Source organism: Bos javanicus, chromosome 5 (assembly GCF_032452875.1).
Source record: "Bos javanicus breed banteng chromosome 5, ARS-OSU_banteng_1.0, whole genome shotgun sequence".
NCBI lineage: Eukaryota > Metazoa > Chordata > Mammalia > Artiodactyla > Bovidae > Bos > Bos javanicus.
This window is the reverse complement of record NC_083872.1, coordinates 27,119,071-27,139,467: the sequence shown is the minus strand read 5'-3', so window position 1 is coordinate 27,139,467 and position 20,397 is coordinate 27,119,071. Positions and strand designations below refer to the sequence as shown.

At 38.0% G+C, this 20,397-nt stretch overlaps 1 protein-coding gene across 2 annotated transcripts in view; it reads left to right on the top strand.

Moving 5' to 3' along the window:
- SP1 (Sp1 transcription factor) overlaps positions 1-20,397 on the top strand; it is a 44,477-nt gene that overhangs the window by 11,461 nt on the left and 12,619 nt on the right. For both annotated transcript variants that reach the window (XM_061415921.1, XM_061415922.1), the window contains exon 4: positions 17,949-18,117. In XM_061415921.1, the coding sequence (XP_061271905.1) occupies positions 17,949-18,117 (169 nt within the window). The remainder of the gene's footprint in view (positions 1-17,948; positions 18,118-20,397) is intronic.

The following is a 20,397-nucleotide window of genomic DNA, read 5'->3' as shown; positions in this document are numbered from 1 at the left end:
GTTGGGATTGCAAAGAGTTGGATATGACTGAACAACTAACCATACAAACAGTTTTCACAACTAATCCTGAGAGTTACAGCAAAATATATGAGATAATAGGGCCCCACAGTATTTTGGATTTAAATTAGTCTTCTTGTCCTGTGTCATGTATTGTCAGGTTGTTAATTTTTAATTAAAAATGTTGTCCTGCCCTTTAAATACTTTAACTGTTTTTACCTATAATTTTGGTTCAAGTTTGTAAAAACAGATGCATGGCAAGAGGGAAGAGATTTGTATAAATTTTTTGATGTACTTAATGATGTTTTTCTTTGGTCACTATTAAATCCCTGGCATTTATGTAGTTTTAGGGGAAAATTGTTTAAAATGAAAGAATATGCAAGGCAATGTAATTTTTTTTTTAACTGATTTTTTTTTTTCTTATTTATTTGTTTGTGTCAGATCTTAGTTGAGTCATGTGGGTGGGATCTTTCATTGAGGCACATAGACTCTCTAATTGTGGTGCACGGGCTCAGTAGATGTGGCAGATGGGCTCTGTCATTGCAGTGCTTGGGATCATTGCTCTGTGGCATGTGGGATCTTAGTTCCCCAGCCAGGGATCAGATCCATTTTCCTTGAGTTGCAAGGCAGATTCTTAACCACTGGACCACCGGGGAAGTCCCTAAGTAAGTATTTTTAGGAAAAAAACCATGTAACATAAAATTTACCATCTTAACCCTTTCTTAAGTGAACAGGTCAGTAGTGGTAGGTATATTCAGGTTGTTATGCAACAGATTCCCAAAACTGTTTCATCTTACAAAATTGATACACAGTCTATACCTCTTAAGATCTTTATTTCCCCTTCTTTCCCAGACCTTTGCAGTCATTATTCTACTTTGTATTTCAATGAATTTGACTACTTTAGGTATACCGTACAAGTGGAATCATACAGTATTTGTCTTTTTACAACAAGCTTATTTCATTTAGCATAATGTCTTCTAAGCTCATCCATATTGCAGCATGTGACAGGATTTCCTTCCTTTTTAAAAAATTCACTTATTTATCTATTAATATTTATTTATTTGGCTATTCCAGGTCTTCTTTGGAGCACATGATATCTTTAGTTATAGTATGTGAGCTCTTAGTCACAGCACAGAGGATCTAGTTCCCTGACCAGGGATTGAACCTGGGCCCCCTTCAGTGGAAGCAGAGTCTTAACTTCTGGACCTCTTGGTACTTTTAAAGATAAATCATGCTTAGGTAACTGGTAATTGCTTACCTTCTTATTTTGATTCCTTATACACAAATGACCACAGAAAGCAAAGATGGCTTGTTGCTGGCAAGCATTTCCCTTTTTGGAATTGATTCATTGACCCCTCTGAGCCCCAGAAAATGACAAATTGTCCTTTTATCCCATATTGGATATCCTGCTCTTTAGTTCATATAGAGGTTTAGGAAATTGTAGCATGGCCAGGTATCTTGGTGTAATTAATCTTTTAGTCAAATACCTGATCAGAGCTATCTTAATAAAAGCACTAATATATGATCACATTGTATTATTTTTAACTGAAATGTGAAATTCAGATGCATCCAGACTTTAATTACTAATAGGTCTTTGATTTATTCCTGAAAACATCATGATGACTAATTAAAGTCTTAAAATTTTATTAGAATAACTGGGATGGAGGTATTATAAAATATTATTTTATTACATTATCCAGATGTGTCTTACCATTAAAATTTAAGAACTAGGCATTTAAACTTTTAAGAAATAGGCACATGCAATAGAGATTATATGAAATAGGCACCTTCATTTCCAGTACTACTTTCTTAGTATTGAAAATTATTACTCCATGGACTGTTTGGTTTTAATCATTGCTTTGCTTGCAAAGGAATTTGATGCTGTTTAAAGTGGTACTGGGGCTTCCCTGGTGGCTCAGTGGTAAAGAATCCACCTGACAATGTACTGGACATAGGTTCCATCCGTGATCCAGGGGGGATCCCACATGCTAAACTCATGCACCACAACTGTTGAGCCTGTGCTCTAGAGCCCAGGAGCCACAACTACTGAAGCCCACTTGCCCTGGAGCCTGTGCTATAATAAATAAATAAATAAATACATATTTATTAAATGAATAAATATTAAATAAATAAAAGGGGCACTGGGACTTCCCTGGTGGTCCAGAGGCTGGTACTCTATGCTCCCAGGACAGGGAGCCCGAGTTCAACTTGTGGTTGGGGACTAGATCCCACATGCCTCAGCTAAAGATCACATGTGCCGTAACTAAGACTCAGCACAGCCAAATAAATGTTTTAAAAAATAATATTAAATACAAGTGGTACCAGCCAAGAGATTTGTCCATTTCCAAAAAGCTAAGCATCAAACTTAAAGCAGACTTTTTTTTTAAGCCCCGTAAAACCTCAGTATTATAGATAACTTTGTCCAGAATGATTCTCTTGATAACAATGTCACTGTAGGATTACTAATGTTGCATCATCTGAAAACCCCCTCGTAAAAGGAAGACATCCCAGGGCCACTGTAGAGGATTGTTTGGACATACTTGGCATTGTGCTCAGTATGCTCTACAGTATTGTATGTAGAGGAAAACCAAAATTTTGAGTTGACCAAAAAGTTTGTTTGGGTTTTTCCATAAGATGTGATGGAAGAACCTGAACAAACTTTGGCCAACCCAATTAAAGGTTATGTCTGGAAAACATAGGCTTCTGTTCAGAAGTCAGGTTTAGAGGCTTTTTCTAGTTCTGGTTCAAACAGCACCATCAGGCCCTTGCAGTTGCATTCTGAAACCTGAAATGGAAGTTGATGATGAAACCTACTGCTGCACATGAATAGGTGTGTTTATGAATGAGTCATATTGTGTCATGTCTCCTGTTTTCTTATATCCCCTCCCCACTACCCCTATTTCTAATCTCAACCTCCTGTGAGGCATTGGTACTATGAACAAATTCAAGCGCTTGCTGAAGAGAACTTTTTTTTTTTTTGTTATGCTGCTGTTAGGAGGGAAGATGAAAAGACTATTTGAAAGTACAATATAAAAATCCACAAAATTATTGAGAGATTGGGAACAGTTGTTGGAAAGTTATTCTGTTTAGTTAGTACTATTTTGGATGAGAAATAGATGACTGACTATAAGTGGGATCTTAGAGCCAAAATACGGTGGGGTTTTGTTTTAAATATTGTTTTTGCAGATGAACACATCTCATGTCCTGTGTTGTATAAGGTGAAACAGTTTAGCTGGATGAAATAAGTCCAGTTCTGAAACTAGCAGTACTTGAAAATCCTTTGTGAAAGAAAAAGTGTGTCCTGAGTGAGATGCTTAGTATGGACAGGGGTGTGACATGCCAGGATCAAGATCATAGCTTTGCTGCTTAACTGGCTGCATGACTTAGGGGAAGTTCTTCATCCTCTCCTCTATACAAGAGGGTTAGTATAATATTTAGCCTCACAGAATTACTAGGATTAAATGAGGTAGATAACATAATATTGATCCTCAACACACATTAGTGCCCATATCTCAATAGAAGTTCTGTTCTCCCATTCAGTTAAAAGTAGGATTTTGATTACTTAGCTGAAGGCTGCTCTTTAAAGTTGTGTCTAAGATCTTTGCGTTCTTTCTTTCCCATTGGTGTAGTCAATAAACTACAATAACTACAAAAAAGGAAGTAAACTCCAGACAGTATGCTTTGTTCTTTCATAAACCATTCTGGTAAAAACAGTAGTTGAATTACCCATAAATTTTCTCTTCCTTTATCTCTTGTTGGCTTGGTTATAAACTTGGTGTAGACTGTTTGCTAGAAAAACATTCTTGATGAACACTATGTTGACCAATGATAATTAGGTTTCTTAATTTTTGTTTCAACGAGTTATTTTTCTGTCCCTGTGTTCTTGAGTTGTTTGGTTTTCTGTACGTTAAGACAATTTTATTTTTTCCTTTTACCTTTCTAGAACTTGGTTTTACTTTCTTTTTTACTCTCAGCTAATTCCTGTCTCACCTATCTCACCCCCTCACCCCAAAAAAGCCCACCCCTTCAAAAATGATTGTGAAATAATTTAGGACATCTAGGCAGGTTTAAAGGATAATACAATGGATTTTTTTTTTACCCATATCCCAGTTCACAAAATGATATATTACAAATATTAAAGCTCATAAAATTTGTCTGCCCTCAGCAATTTTAAAAAATTGCTGCTAAACTGTGTGGTTTTATCAATTAATGATTGTTTTGATTGTGTGTGTAAACTCACTTGTTTCGATCTTCTGTTGCAAAAGGAGAGTAGAAAATTGAGGCACTGGTTAGGGCTGAACCAACTTAAGTTAGTGATTTTGGAATTTCTTGACTTCTGTTCATCTACAGAGCAAGGATGATGATTATATTCTTCTCAATTCTTTGTGGTAGTGTAGATTCTTAAGTGTACAAGTACATACAGATATCTGAGACATTTGGTAGCTGTTCTCTGTACAATTTTAGGTATGTCAGTGTTTTAGATCTTAAATGCCTACAGGAACAGGGCAGGAACCACCTCTGTTTTTCTTTATACAGAGCATGTTTGGTAGCACAAACCTATGGATACAGAATAACTTATCTAAAGGGAAAACACTGGTTGCTCACAAAGGACTGCTATGTAAATTACAGTTCAGTATGGAAAATGGGAAAATTCAAAGCATTCACTTTATAGAGATCTCTAGAGCTAAAATTAGAAAACTTGTTCATTCACTTAGTCATGTCCGACTCTTTGCAACTCCATGGACTGCGTGCAGCATGCCAAGCTTCCCTGTCCTTCACTTAGTCCTGGAGTTTGCTCAAACTCATGTCCCTTGAGTGGGTGATGCTGGTGTCTGACCATCTCATTCTGTCACCCCTTCTCTTTCTGCCCTCAATCTTTCTCAGCATCAGGGTCTTTTCCAGTGAGTTGGCTCTTCACATCAGTTGGCCAAAGTATTGGAGCTTTAGCATCATTCCTTCCAGTGAATGTTCAGGGTTGATTTCCTTTAGGATTGACTGGTTTGATCTCTTTGGCGTCCAAGGGACTCTGAAGAGTCTTCTCCAGCACCACAGTTCAAAGCATCAATTCTTTGGTCCTGGTCCTCAGCCTTCTTTATGGTCCAACTCTTACATCCATACATGACTAGTGGAAAAACCGTGGCTTTTGACTATACATACCTTTGTCAGCAAAGTGATGTTTGCTTTGTAATAAACTGTCTAGGTTTGTCATAGCTTTCCTTGTAAGGAGCAAGTATCTTTTAATTTTATGGCTGCAGTCACCATCCATAGTGATTTTGGAGCCCAAGAAAAAAAATCTGTCACCATTTCCTTGTTTTCCCCTTCTGTTTGCCATGAAGTGATGGGACCAGATGCCATATCTTAGTTTTTTGAATGCTGAGGTTTAAGCCAGCTTTTTCACTCTCTTCTTTCACCCTCATCAAGAGGCTCTTTAGTTCCTCTTCATTTTCTGCCATTACAGTGGTATCATCTACATGTCTGAGGTTGTTGATATTTCTCCCAGCAATCTTGATTCCAGCTTATGATTCATCCAGCCTGGCATTTTGCATGATATACTCTACATAGAAGTTAAATAAAATAAGGTGGGAGACAATATACAGTGTTGATGTACTCTTTCCAAATTTTGGACTAGTCCATTGTTCCACGTCCAGTTCTAACTGGTAAGGTGGTCTGGTATTCCCATCTCTTTTTTAAGAGTTTTCCAAAGTTTGTTGTGATCCACATGACTTCATTCATGTAGTCAATGAACCAGAAGTAGATGTTTTTCTGGAATTCCTTTGCTTTCTCTATGATCCAGCAAATGTTGGCAATTTGATCTCTGATTCCTCTGCCTCTTCTAAATCCAGCTTGTACATTTGGAAGTTCTCAGCTCACTTACTGTTGAAGCCTAGCTTGAAGGATTTTGAGCATTACCTTTGATGATAGGAAAAAATATTTTTAATTTAATTTTTTTTTTTGGCCATGCTGCTCAGTTTGTGTGATCTTAGTTCCCCAACCAGAAACTGAACCCAGGCCAAGGCCATGAAAGCTTGGAATCTTAACCACTAGGCCACCAGGAAACTCCCTAAATATATTTTTAAGTAACTTGTTGAAGTGGTATTGGTAAAAACATTAAACAATAAAAATAATTCTGAAAATAAAGTAAAAATTAATTGAACTTTAACTATTCAAAGATAATCGTTGTTGAAATTTTGGTAATCATCCTTCCAGCCATGTTTTTGACCTTTGTGTACAATTTACAAAGAAGTCTATATATTTTATTAATACTAAAATAGTATTATACTCTTTATAGTGCTTCATAATATTATTTTTACTGAACAGTATATCATATACATTTTTCATAAATAATAAATATCATCATTTTAAATGATTGTATGGAAATTTCATGGTATGTTAGTGCTGCTGCTGCTGCTGCTGCTAAGTCACTTCAGTCGTGTCTGACTCTGTGTGACCCCATAAAAGGCAGCCCACCAGGCTCCCCCATCCCTGGGATTCTCCAGGCAAGAACACTGGAGTAGGTTGCCATTTCCTTCTCCAATGCAGGAAAGTGGAAAGTAAAAGTGAAGTCGCTCAGTCGTGTCCGACTCTTCGCGACCCCATGGACTGCAGCCCACCAGGCTCCTCCGTCCATGGGATTTTCCAGGCGAGAGTACTGGAGTGGGGTGCCATCGCCTTCTCCGATGTTAGTACTAGGATATGCTTAACTCTACTGATGTACTTTTTTTCCACCCTAAAATTTCATTGTTACAAGTAATGCTGTGATGAACATCATTGTTTATACTTTTTAGATTAAAATTTTATGAAGTGAGTGATTCTATTCCTAGGTATATTTCTAAGAGAAATGAAAACACATATCCACACAAATAGCAGCACTGTTCCTGAGAGCTGAAAGGTGGAAGCAATCTAAGTGTCCAGTGGGTAAACAAAAGTAGTCTATCCATTTGATGAAGCATTATTCAGCCAATAATATTGGTTTATGTGTGTTAATTTTATAATGGCTATGTTGCAGTCTTACTGCTTTCAGTAATTTTTAGTGATTTTCCAGGTATATTGTCATGTCAACTACAAATAATATTACCTACTCCATGCTAATATTTACACCTCATTTCATTCTTGTTAAATAATAGTCACAATAGTAGGGATCCTTGTTATATATTTCACTTCCAGAGGAGTGATTTTAAATTACTGCATACTATTTTATCAAGTTGTTTGCCACAGCTTATTTCTCTTTTGTCATATTAAATACTCAAGTAGTTTCAAGATATCTGTATTTTTAATACAGAATATAATAGATCATACAGTTTTCTCAGTTTAAGTCATTTTCTTAGAATAAGAATATTCCTCAGGAGTATGTTTGCTGATTGGTTCATTACATAATCAATATTAAAAGAACAGAGAACAGAAAGCTCAAAATATATTAAGTAAAATGCATACATCTAAATTATTCATTGCCATAGTAAGCAGAAGTTGAAGAAAACCATTTAGGAAAAGGAGTACATAGATGCATAAATGAGCATCTGTATATTTTCATGGAGTAGCTTTTCTGTCTTTTTTCCTTTTCTCATACTGTCATTGACAGTTTAACGCTGTGATGTATTTCTTTAACACTAGGTATAAATGAGAGTTTTCTGCTTTTAGTATTTATCTAGTAGTCTGGACAAATTAAGACGAAGGGAAATTTAGTTATATTAAAAGTTACCTTTCAGTTTATGGTGGGGGAGTGTTAAAATATCAGCTGTACTATATCATATTACATAATTATACTGTGGGCATTACTCATGCATAAACTTAGCCCTATCATTAAAAGGTACCCAGCATGTAAGTGCCTATTCACATGTTCACTTCAGGCATCTCAGGATAGTATGGATCTGGAGTTATTTTTTTTTTGTGGCTGTGCCATGTAGCATGTAGAATATTAGTTCCCCGATCAGGGATCCAGCCCGCACCCCCTGCCCTGGAAGTGCAGCGTCTTAATCACTGGACCGCCAGGAGGCCTCTAAAGAGTTACTTCTTAATATTGGTTCAGATTTTTATGCTTAATGCTACTGTATTATGATTACAAATTTGTAAAGCTTATTTGTGCAGACAAGTAGTAGTTGAGGGGAAGATGGAAAAAGATAATAATTTGTTGGGGTGGTAGAATTTTTGATATATTCAGCCCCTTTTTTGGAGAAGGAAATGGCAGCCCACTCCAGCAGTCTTGCCTGGAGAATTCCGTGGACAGAGGAGCCTGGTGGGCTACATACAGTCCATGGGTTCGCAGAGTCGGACACGACTAAGTGACTAAACGACCATCACTGTTAATAGTACTTTACTATTACTATTCTACTTATATTTTTAATAATCTTATTCACAGGGGAGAAGGGTAGGGGAAGGGATTGTTGGGTAGTTCGAGATTGATATGTACACACTGCTGTATTTATTTATTTTATAATTTATTTGTTACTTTTGCTTGTGCTGGGTCTTCATTGCCTGCATGTGGGCTTTTCTCTGGTTGCTAAGAACAGGTGCTGCTCTCCAGCTGTGGTGCGCAAGCTTCTCATTGTGGTGTCTTCTCCTGCTGGAGAGCACAGGCTCTGGGCACACGGGAGGCGGTAGCTGCCGCATGTGGGCTTCAGTAGTTGTGGCTTGTGGGCCCTAGAGCGTGAGCTCAGTAGTTGTGGCATGTGGCTTAGTTGCTCTGCAGCATGTGGAATCTTCCCGTACCAGGGATCAAACCCGTGTCCCCTTCATTGGCAGGCGGGTTCTTATCCACTACGCCACCAGGGAGTCCCACACTGCTGTATTTAAAATAGATAACCAAGGACATCCTTGGTGGTCCAGTGGTTAAGACTGCGTTTCCACTGTAGAGGCTGTGAGTTCAGTCCCTGGTCAGGGAACTAAGAAGTTCCCACGTGCCATGTGGCTCGGCCAAAAGAAATAAATAACCACCAAGGACCTACTCTATAGCATAGGGAACTCTGCTCAATATTATGTAACAAGCTAAATGGGCGAAGAATTTGAAAAAGAATAGATACATGTATATATAAACTGTATCACTTTGCTGTACACCTGAAACTGTCAAAACATTGTTAATCAACTATACTCCAGTATAAAATAAAAAGTTTTTGAAAAGGAATTTTATTAGAACATGGTGGTGGTGGTTTCGTTGCTACGTTGTCTTCCACTCTTTTGTAACCCTATGAACTGTAGCCCGCCAGGCTTCTCTGTCCGTGGGATTTCCCAGGCAAGAACACTGGAGTGGGTTGCCATTTCCTCCTCGAGGGGATCTTGGTAGATAGCTACTATTATTAATTTTTCTTCGGGACCCACTAGAGAAATTAATTCGGTCTTGTTACCGAGAGCCTCTAGGACATTTGAGTATGAGATACTTCTCTTTACTGTGTATATCTCTGCTTTGCTTCAGCATTCTTTCATGCTTTTATCGTCACACAGCATCTCCTTGCTATATTTTATCTAGGAAATTTTCTGAAAACATGAAATTTTGTCCACACTTTTTCTTTTCAAAACTACACTGTGCATTCAGAACAGTTATTTTTGCATTACTAATCAACCCCAAGCGAGTTTTAATCGTAATTAATGAATTACGTATAATTTGAAGACTTCAATATGATTATCCTTTTTCAGTGGTAAATCCAGTGAGTAGAAACAAAATGTTAGATTAGTATGCATTTTATTCTTGGCTTTACAGTATTTTATTGTTGCTATTTTAAACACTAATGATTGAATTTGATGTTATAACTCCCTTGCCTCGTACGCTCAGTCGTGTCCGACTCTTTGCGGCCCCGTGGACTGCAGGCTCCTCCGTCCATGGGATTTCCCAGGCAAGAAGACTGGAGTGGGTTGCCATTTCCTTCTCCAGGGGATCTTCCCAACCCAGGGGTTGAACCTGGGTCTCCTGCATTGTAGGTAGACGCTTTACTGTCTGGGCCACCAGGGAAGTCAAAGAACATACTGTGGATAGTAAGGGTACATGTATAGATGGGAGGAAAACAACATTAAAATTAACATTTAACCTTTCTTTCATTTTCTTAATATATAGTGATTTACTGAGCACCTCCTAAGTGCCAAGAACAGTGCTAGGTAATGTCCGTAGTTATCTCAGTATCCTTTTTGCCAGTGAAGGCTCAGACAAGTTCCTTGGCAGAAAGTGATGAAACCAGGAGTCATACCTAGGTTTGCCCAGTTGTACCATGTGCAGTGCATGTAATGGCCTTTATTAATTTTAATCATCAGAGGCTCTCAGTAATTTAAAATGTCAGTTGTTGAATATGAACAGTTAGTTAGAATTAATTGTGTTCATCTGTTTTGTTTTGTTTTTTTGACTCTACTGCTTGGTGTGTGGGATCTTAGTTCCCTGACCAGGGATCAAACCTGTGCCCCCTGCATTGGAAGTGTGGGGTCTTAACCACTGGACCATTAGTTCATCTACAGTGTGTCTTAATTTTTTTTCACCGTGCCGCACCGCTTGCAGTTCTTTGACCAAGGAGTGAACCCAGGCCCTGAGCAGTGAGAGTACAGAGTCCAAACCCCTGATCTCCAGGGAATTCCCAACTTTGTTCTCTTAACCTTTATGTTCCTCCTCCACAGCTTTCCTCTGGTATATATTAATATATATTTGAATGAATTTTATTTTATTTTTAAATTTGTTTACTTGGCTACAGCAAGTCTTCATTGCAGCACTTGGAATTTTTGGTCTTCCATATTCGTTGAGGCATTCAGGATCTTCAGTTGAGGTATTTAGACTGTTGGTTGAGATATGCAAACTCTTAGATACAGCATATGGATCTAGTTCCCTGACCAGTAATGGAACCTGGGCCCCCTGCATTGGAACTCAGAGTCTTAGCCACTGGACCACCAGGGAATTCCCTAAATGAATTTTTAATCATAACAATTTGAATAAGAATAGGTAATTATAATTAGTTTGGAAGGGATGTTAAAGTGAATCCCCTTTCCCAGGATATCAGTATGGTGAGAGCTGGGAGGAAAGGTAAGGCAATTCTTGTTCATTTCTTTGTCTTGAAAAACAGTTTTCACTATGGAATGATGTTGAGAGAGATGGGAAGTAGATGAAAGTCTTGGAATTTACAAGAACTTCAGTATTTTACTAATAATCAAATTTTCAAGTCCTTGGTTTTCTTGGAGATGAAAAATAGGGAAATCTGTAGCTTTGGAATCATGATGGTTGATGGAGAGACATCTGAATTATAGTTTTTTAAATGGTTGCATTTCAAATTTGTGCATATACTGCACATCCATGCCCATCTTTGTTTCTTAAGCCTCTGCCCTTGGAGGGTGGGCTTTTAAAACATCTTATCACTTCGTTACAGTGACACCTACTGGTGAAAGCCTTTGTCATCTTTGTGTAGATTGCCCTGTACTTAAGGAATTAAGGGATTCCCTGGTAGCTCAGCTGGTAAAGACTCTGCCTATAATGGTGGAGACCCTGGTTCAATTCCTGGGTCGGGAAGATCCCCTGGAGAAGGGATAGGCTACCCACTCCAGTATTCTGGGGCTTCCCTGGTGGCTCAGCTGGTAAAGAATCTGCCTGCAATGCAGGAGACCTGGGTTCAATCTGTGGGTTGGGAAGATCCCCTGGAGAAGTGAATGCCTACCCACTCAAGTATTCTGGTCTGGAGATTTCCATCAAATGTATAGTCCATGGGGTCACAAAGAATCACATAGGACTGAGCAACTTTCACTAAGGAATTATCTTCATACTTTCTGAACACTGTTAATATACCAAAAAATGAGAAGATGAATAGACTAATTTTTTTCCTGCTGTATAGTTGTTTTTAATGATAAAAGTTACAGAGTTATACTATAGAAAATATGAGAAAGAGAAAGGGAAAAAAACAAACTAATAGCACTGCCCATTGCAGCCACTGATTTGGTGTGCCCAAATTGCTCTACTGGATATAAATTTTAATGTATGCATTTCTCTAGCATAACTTTCTTAGTATGCCTGTAATGTGTTTCTTGGTTTGTTCAGTAATAATGTAGCATAAGCATTTTTTCTAGGTTGTTGTAATATATATAGCCCTATCATTAAAGAATAATATAGTATAAGCATTTATTCTGAGTTCAATTAATCATAATTTTGCTGACTGCCTAGTAATCCATCTGGTTACTTGAACAGTTTATTTACATTTTAATCCGTTTCTTGTATTGCTGTTGTAAATCATTTGATGAATGTCTCTTCAGATGACTCTTTCCATGTGTTTGCTAAGTTGCCTCAGTTGTGTCTGACTCTTTGCAACCCTGTGGACTGTAGCCCGCCAGACTCCTCTGTCCATAGGATTCTCCAAGCAAGAATACTGGAGTGGGTTGGCATTTCCTCCTCCAGGAGATCTTCCCATCCCAGGGATCAGGTCTTCTGCATTGGCACACAGGTTCTTTACCACTAATGCCACCTCGGAAGCCTGACATTTTCCATAGTTGGATTTTTTTCAGTGAAGAGCATTTTTATGTACTCTGACCTTTCCCCAAATAAATCGTTGGCTGTGCTGGGTCTTTGTTGTGGTGTGCAGGCTTAGTTGTTCTCCAGCATATGGGATCTTAGCTCCTCCACCAGGGATCAAAACCACATCCCCCGCATTGGAAGATGGAGTCTTAATCACTGGACCATTTGGGAAGTCCCATTAATCCTAAATACTTTTTTACCCATGCCTTTTTCTTTACTGGAACCACTGCCCTACTTTAGACTTTTATTACCTCGTTATTATCAAATGGAATAACCAGTATATTCCATTTTTTCCCTTCCAACACTCTCCCTCCCAACTCTAATACTTCTCTTAATAGAGTGTTTTATTATCACTTTATTATACACATTATAGGACAGATATTATACTTGTTGGTTTCATGTTGCGTCTTCCCAAGTGAGATGATGAAGCTGGGAAGCTCTGCAATGGCCAGGATTATATCTAACTCGATCCAGAGCTTAATATAGTGTCTGGCACATGTCCTTATTTGTTGGGTTAAATATTAGTCACATCTTAAAGACATGCCCTATATTGCCAATGTTCCCTACACATATAGGAAACGTGCTGTTTCCCTGGCTGATGTATGAAAGTGCTTATCCATACTCTCTCTGCCATCACCTTTAAAAAAAAATCAGTCATTTAAATATCTGTCTTGCATCTAATAATATCTGTTTTGAAGTTCGTCTCTTCACCTACATCCTCCCTCTCCTCCACCACCATCCCACACTCCACTACATTCTTTCGTGCTGCTGGTAGTCTTCCCTTTGCCTGGAACTACCCTTCCCTTGCCAACATTCTTCACTTGGCTAACTCCTATGCATTTTTTGAAGTTTGGCCCAAATCTTGGTTCCTTTAGGAAACAGGCCTTTTCTGAAATTCTAGACTGGAGAAATTACCCTTTTCAGTTCTGGAAAATCTTTGAATGGCTTTTAGTATAAGGTTTATATCGTTATTTTGAAATTATCTGTTTCTCTCTTCTCTAGTGAACTACAAGCTCTTCCACAGTGAAAACTATTTCTTTGAATCTTCAGCACTTAGTGTAGTACCTGGATCAGTAGACAGTAAATATTTGATAAACATTTTTACAGATTGCTGTTAGAGAGTCCACATGGCACTGTAGGGATAAGGTCTTAAGGAGGTTTGTATATAGGAAACCCTATAGATTATCATTTATACATGTCTATGGGTATAAAATCAGAGAAGGCAATGGCACCCCACTCCAGTACTCTTGCCTGGAAAATCCCATGGGCGGAGGAGCCTGGTAGGCTGCAGTCCATGGGGTCTCGAAGAGTCAGACTCGACTGAGCGACTTCACTTTTACTTTCCACTTTCATGCATTGGAGAAGGAAATGGCAACCCAGTCCAGTGTTCTTGCCTGGAGAATCCCAGGGACGGCGGAGCCTGAGGGGCTGCCGTCTATGGGGTCGCACAGAGTCCGACACGACTGAAGTGACTTAGCATAGCATATGGGTATAAAATATGATGATTAAGTAACAGGAAGTATTTAATGTGTAATTAAGTAAGTTTAGAAGCAAGATATATATATGTGTGTGTATATATATATATATGAATTTTTATAGAGCGTAACTTACTGATGAATTAGCAAGGGCTTGCATTCTGGAACAGAAGGAAATTAAATTTCTGGTGCCCATTCTTTATTCTTTTTAAAATTTTTCATTTATTTATTTTTGGCTGCACTCGGTCTTTGTTGCTGCACTCAGGCTTTCTCTGGTTGCGTTGAGCGAGGGCTGCTCTCTATCGCAGCGCTCGGGCTTCTGTGCTTGCAGCACACGGGCTCGGTAGCTGGGGCACACTGGCTTAGTTGCTCTGTAGCACGTGGGGTCTTTCCAGACCAGGAATCGAACCCATGTACCCTATACACTGTACCACCAGGGAATCCTACACTGTGGAGGTTTTTGTTTCTTGATTTGGAGCCTTATTCTGGATACCTTGTTCCTCATGTATTGTTACCAGTATTCTGTTTCAACATAGCTGAAAATACACAAACATTTTGTGGTCTGAGATATTCTTCTTTGAGTTAAATCTGTTGTGTAAAATGAAACATTGAGAAAACCCAGTGTGTGCTTAATATAGGTATTGTTCTAAAGTTTAGTCTTACTGTATTAATACTTAATGAATTAAAGAACACTATGTTCCCAAAGTCATTTCAGAAAGCAGATAATAAGGAAGTGTATGGGAACCACCCTTTTGGAAATTATTGAGAAGGTTCTTATTTCATCTTATTTTAGTATTACCCAAGTTTTTTTCTCAGAGAAGAATAGGGTGTTTGACTTGCTATGTGGTGGTCTTGAAAGTTCATAACTTCAGCACACTTCTTCACTTTGAGGAAACTAAAAAAGTGCGTAACTGCCATGGCTATTTCAGAAACTGATGCTAGAGGCAACCACTGAGTTGGGCAAGACTGTCATTAAGCTGTGCCTTTGGTTTACTAGTTATTTTAATCATGGAAAGGAAAATCTTTAATTTATTTCATTGCCTAACCAGTACCACATTTTAAGATAAAACTGTTCTTATTCTAAAACTGTTATTAAAAGAGGCAGGGAACAGATTCTGGTCTGATGTTGATACTCTGTTGACATTTTATCCCTTCTTTTTGTTAAATGAAATTAAAAATTGTTCATTCTGTCTAACCCCATTCTCAGTTTTCTTAGTTTGAAAAAATTTGAAATCATTGTGGGGGTCCAGGAGGATATTAATTTTTGACTGTCCATTTTGTAAGAATTGAAAGAGGGTTAGAGATTTAGTTTTAGTAGTTCTGATATCTAAGTATATTATTCTTATGTTTCAATAAAATGGAGACAGGTTTGCTTCTTTTGAGTTGATTGGGGCAAGGGAGAACTTTGAGGATTGATAAGTTGCTTCTCAAATTTTAATGGAGTTAGTTTAGCTTGAAAAATAGATCAAAGAAGATGATTTGCTTATATGCACCACGATTTTATCGTCTCTAAAGACCTATTATAGATAATCGGATCACTAGTTTTATAATTTTCTCTTCTGAAGTAATTTTTGGTAGGTAACTATTGGTAGTACTAACTAGCATCCTACCTTATCTGCTGAGCTGTTAGGGCTTATTTTAAAGGATAAATTCTCCATCCCCACTAGGGGGAGTTTCCACTTGGCCGCACATAATTTTTAAGCAGAATGAAAATATCGGCGTGTCTTGTTCTATGATTTCTCCCTACATTTTTCCACAAGGTATTTCCCTAGCAGTATTTGACGTGTGTACTGAATGTCTGCTGTGTGGCAGCTCAGTGTTTCCTGTACTGTGCTCAGCGACTTCCATATTTGTGTTTCACAGTAACTTTATGAGATCTGTCATGTTTCATCCCAGTTTTACTGATGGGGAAATTGATAACTAGAGAAGTTATTTAATCGTTACCAAAAAAGCTAATCGTAGTGCAGGGACTCATTTCTAGGGTCTGTCATATTTCTAAACTGGTTCTTAACTTGTGCTCCAGTACTTCCCAGTTTTCATTCTGCCAGTATCATGGAAATCTCAAAATTGTCAAATTACATTTATTTTGCTATGATAGGCTGTGCTGGAAGTGCTAGAGTGAGAAACAGAGCACAGGGAGGGCCGCTCATGAGGCGCGTGACTCAGATTATGCTGATCGGCAGAACAGAGTTGAAATGAGGTACAGAAGTCAAGAGCCTGGGTTTCTAGATGTTTATTTATTTAGTTTCTACCCCATTTATTTAGTTTCCTTCTTTATAAAATAGATGAAGCAGGGCAGTTCAACACTCTCCATTTATTAGAATCTTAAGTATGGATATAGAGTTTTTAACTTATTTGCAAAATGCTTTCATAGGTGAATGCTTATTGATAGTAGATTTGAAAGCTGGAGAAGAATGTTAGCTATTCCTTTAAACCATTGCTTCTGTCTATTGGCCTAGAACAGTGTTTGAAAATGACAAATGAGACCCATTAGTAACTCATAAAATCAATATACTGGGTCATGACCAGCATTAAGGGAAAAAAAAAAATAGAGTCTAGAAAATTTCAGAACACACTGCTTAGCATAAGGATAGACACTTTTGTGAAACTCTTTCAATTATATATATATGTACTAGATTACATTGTCAAATATATATATTTTTATTGTATGTTGCAAGTTTGAAAAGCTTGAAAAACACTGTCCTGGAACTTTGTAGAATTTATCTATTTTAATTTTACCAGGAGAGAAATTATAGTGGATTTAAGACAAATTTATCTTTCAAAGGAAATGACATCAAGTAACAGAATGTATGTATGGTGTTTTCTTTTTTGTGTGTGCATTCTGAAAAGCATCTAATCCCAAACCAAAACCTTCTGGCATGTATATAGCTAGCTACGAAGAATTAACTTTCTTCGTAGTGGTTAAGACTCTGTATTTCCGCTGCAGGGGGCTTGGGTTTGATCCCTGGCTAGGGAACTAAGATCCCACATGCTGCTCCACATGGCCAAAAAAAAAAGAATTAACTTTGATCTCAGCTCTTTGGTTTTTCTCTGTGTATCAAAATTTATAATATGCATGTACTGTTTCCTGCTGAATATTCAGAACAATTTTTTGCTCATTTCAGGAAATTTCCCCTTTCTGGTTTTGAATAGTTTCTAGTTTAGAGTCCCATAAAGTCTTATTTTTAGTCACTTCCATTTTGTTGGTTGCATAAGACATTAGCTCTGGGAATGAGTAAGAGATTTGTTGTAACCTCTTTCTATAACAGTATGTAACTTTATCTCATTCTTTTTAATGCATATATAGTAGTCCACATAAGTTTATTGTAATTTACTTAACTAGTTCAGCAGTGGTGTACCTTTTGATTTTTTCCCAGTTTTTTGTTACAAGGCTACAGAAAACTTTACTGTCACTTATGTTTATGTTCTCATGAATATATCCATAGGACATTGTGATTGAAAGTGAAATTTCTTTGAAGATGTGCACTTAAATTTTTAATGATATTGCCAAATTGGCCTTCAAAAAGGTCATACAGGGAGTTCCCTGGCAGTCCAGTGCTTAGGACTCTGCACTTTCACTGCCAAGGGCACAAGTTCAGTCCCTGGTTGGGAAACTAAGATCCCACAAGCTACACAGCTCAGGTGCACCCCCCCCCCCCCACAAAAAAAAAAAAATACTAAAGGTTGCACTAATTTTCACCACCTGCCACTGAGCCATCTGGGAAGCCCTGTATCTTTGCCGATGCTGTGCCTTGTTAGAGTTTTAACTTTTTAACCTCGTAGGTTAAAACAATCATAAAAGTCAAATAGAATTGTGTTTTAAAATTTGAGAATGAGCATGTTTTCATATACTTATTGTTTCTTTGTCTCTGTAGTGCTGATTTTTGAGATTTCAAGTACAGGCAATATCAGTGAAGGTGACTTCAAAGTTTTGAAGAAATGGTGCTGTAAAAGTCAAGGGTCACTGTGGCTGTGATGACCTTCCCACCTTGACCCTTGTACTCTCTTAATTTCAGGTGATCATGGAGCTCAGCTTGGCCTCCATGGGGCTGGTGGTGATGGAATACATGATGACCCAACAGGTGGAGAAGAAGGAGAGAACAGCCCAGATCCCCAACCCCAAGCTGGTCGGAGGACCCGGCGGGAAGCATGCACCTGCCCCTACTGTAAAGACAGTGAAGGAAGGTAAGTTGATTCAGCCGGTCTCTTTAAGAATGTAAGGATGAAAAATTAGTCGATTAGGAGGTAAAAATAAGTGGGGTTTTTTGTTTGTTTTGTTTTAACTTTAAGACTTGGCAGGGTTACACAGGGATCAGAGATAGTACAGTGCATTTGGTTAGGTCACATATGGTCTTGGTTCCAACTCTGGTCCTTTTCATCAACTCTTAGACCTTGGACCTTCAGAGATGCCTGCTTTCTGTTAGAGACAAGGAAGTCAGATGGAGCCAAATGGTCAAATGATTGTTACTTTATGTCTGTTTTGAGATGTTTGTTTGTTTGTTTTTATTCTTTAAAAAAATTCTATTGGTGAGATGGTTTTAACAAGATATCTTATAAAACAGCCTGGCAAAGAAATGGAAACATACCTACTGTAATGATTATTTTACAGTGACTGTGTGAAAATCATGAGTTTCTTTTTTTTTTCCCTCAAAATAGATAAAACTACTTATTCTGGGTAGAAAATTCTTCAATCAAATAATCTAATATCTTCTACAAAACAGACTTCTGATAGATTTTCGCATTAGTGTACTGCCTATACAATATTATCTCTGAAGAGTTCCAGGTTATTTCCTTTTTCTTCAAGTCACTGACTTTGAAAGAGACTAGAAAGTCATATAGGTTTTTAATTACCTTTGAAAAAAGTCTGTTAAAGTTTTGCCCCATTAAAAATAAGCACAGGGGACTTCCCTGGCGATCCAGTGGTTAAGAATCTGCCTTGCAGCGCAGGGGACTCGGCTTGATTCCTGGTCAGGTAATTTAGGTCCCATGTGCTGCCGAGCAACTGTGCTTACACGCTACAACTAGAGAGTCCATGGGTCACAATGAAAGATCCTACATGCTGCAGCTAAGACCTGACACAGCTGAATAAATAAATAAATACTAAAATAATAATAATAATATGCACAGAGTTTCCCTGGTGGCTCAGTGGTAAAGGATCTGCCTGCCAATGCAGGAGACACAGGTTCAATTCTTGATCTGGGCAGATCCCACATGCTGCAGAGCAACTAAGCTCGGGTGCCACAGCTGTTGAGCCTGTGCCCTTGAGCCCCATGCCCTGCAATAAAAAAAACTCATTGCAGCTAGAGAACCTCCACATAGCAATGAAGAGCCAGCACAGCCAAAGTAAATAAATTAAAATTTTTTTTAAAAGAACTTAAGAAAAAAATAAGCACAAAAATAAGAAATGTACCAAAACAAAAAAACAATTTGAATTCTTTGTAGGTTACCCTACATTATGGGAAAAACCTGAATCAAAAACACTTGAGTACATGGACTTCCCAAGTGGTCCAGTGGTTAAGGTTCCACACTTACATTGTAGGGAGCATGGGTTCGATCCCTGGTCGGGGAACTAAGATCCTACATGCTGCATAGCATCCCCAAAAAATTAATTAAAAGGGGAAAAAAAGCTCTTGAGTACAGTAGAGTTTCCCTCTCAAAAAGCTTCAAGTGATTTAAGTTTTTGAAGGAAATTCTATGATTTCCACCTAAGTGTGATTTCATTTCTGTTTTTTTTTTTTCCTGCTCCTCTGCTAATGTGTGCTGTTAAAACCCAAGGCAAATCTCTTTTGGAAATCTCCATAGTGCCCACTAATGGATCACACATGGTACAAATTGGTTTGGCAAAACATTTCAGAACTGATTTCCTGAGAAGAGCTTAGGATTTGCTCCATATAGGGAATTTTTTTTTTTTTTAACATACCTTGAATTAGTTAACGGTCCTTATTTCCCCTCTTTTAACTTTTTTCCATCCCATCTTCTTCCACTGATGTCTCTCATAGTACTTTATCTTTTCAGCTTTTAATCTTTACCTTTTGGCTCTTGACCTTTATTTTGGAGAAAGGAAAGCTTTGTAGTTGTAAAATATTATGTTTTAAAGTTCTCCACCAAATGCTTAATGGAGAGACCCTTTGTTCACTAATAAGTTCCCAGTCAAAAATATCACCACATCACCATATTCACAGTGGCTCCCATGGAAAATGCGTGTATTGAGACTTAACGTCCAGAAAAATACAGGAAAATGCCTCATAGATTTCATAGGTCACCTTGAAAATGACATCACACATCGGAACTGACTATAAAGATTTAGCTGTTGATACTAAAAGTGAAGGCTTTTGGGAATTCCCTGGTGGTCCTGTAGTTAAGACTCTGCACGTTCACTGCAGAGGGCACAAGTTTGGTCCCTGATCCAGGGACTAAGATGCTGCATGCCATAAACAAATTAAAAAAAATAAAATGAAGGCATTT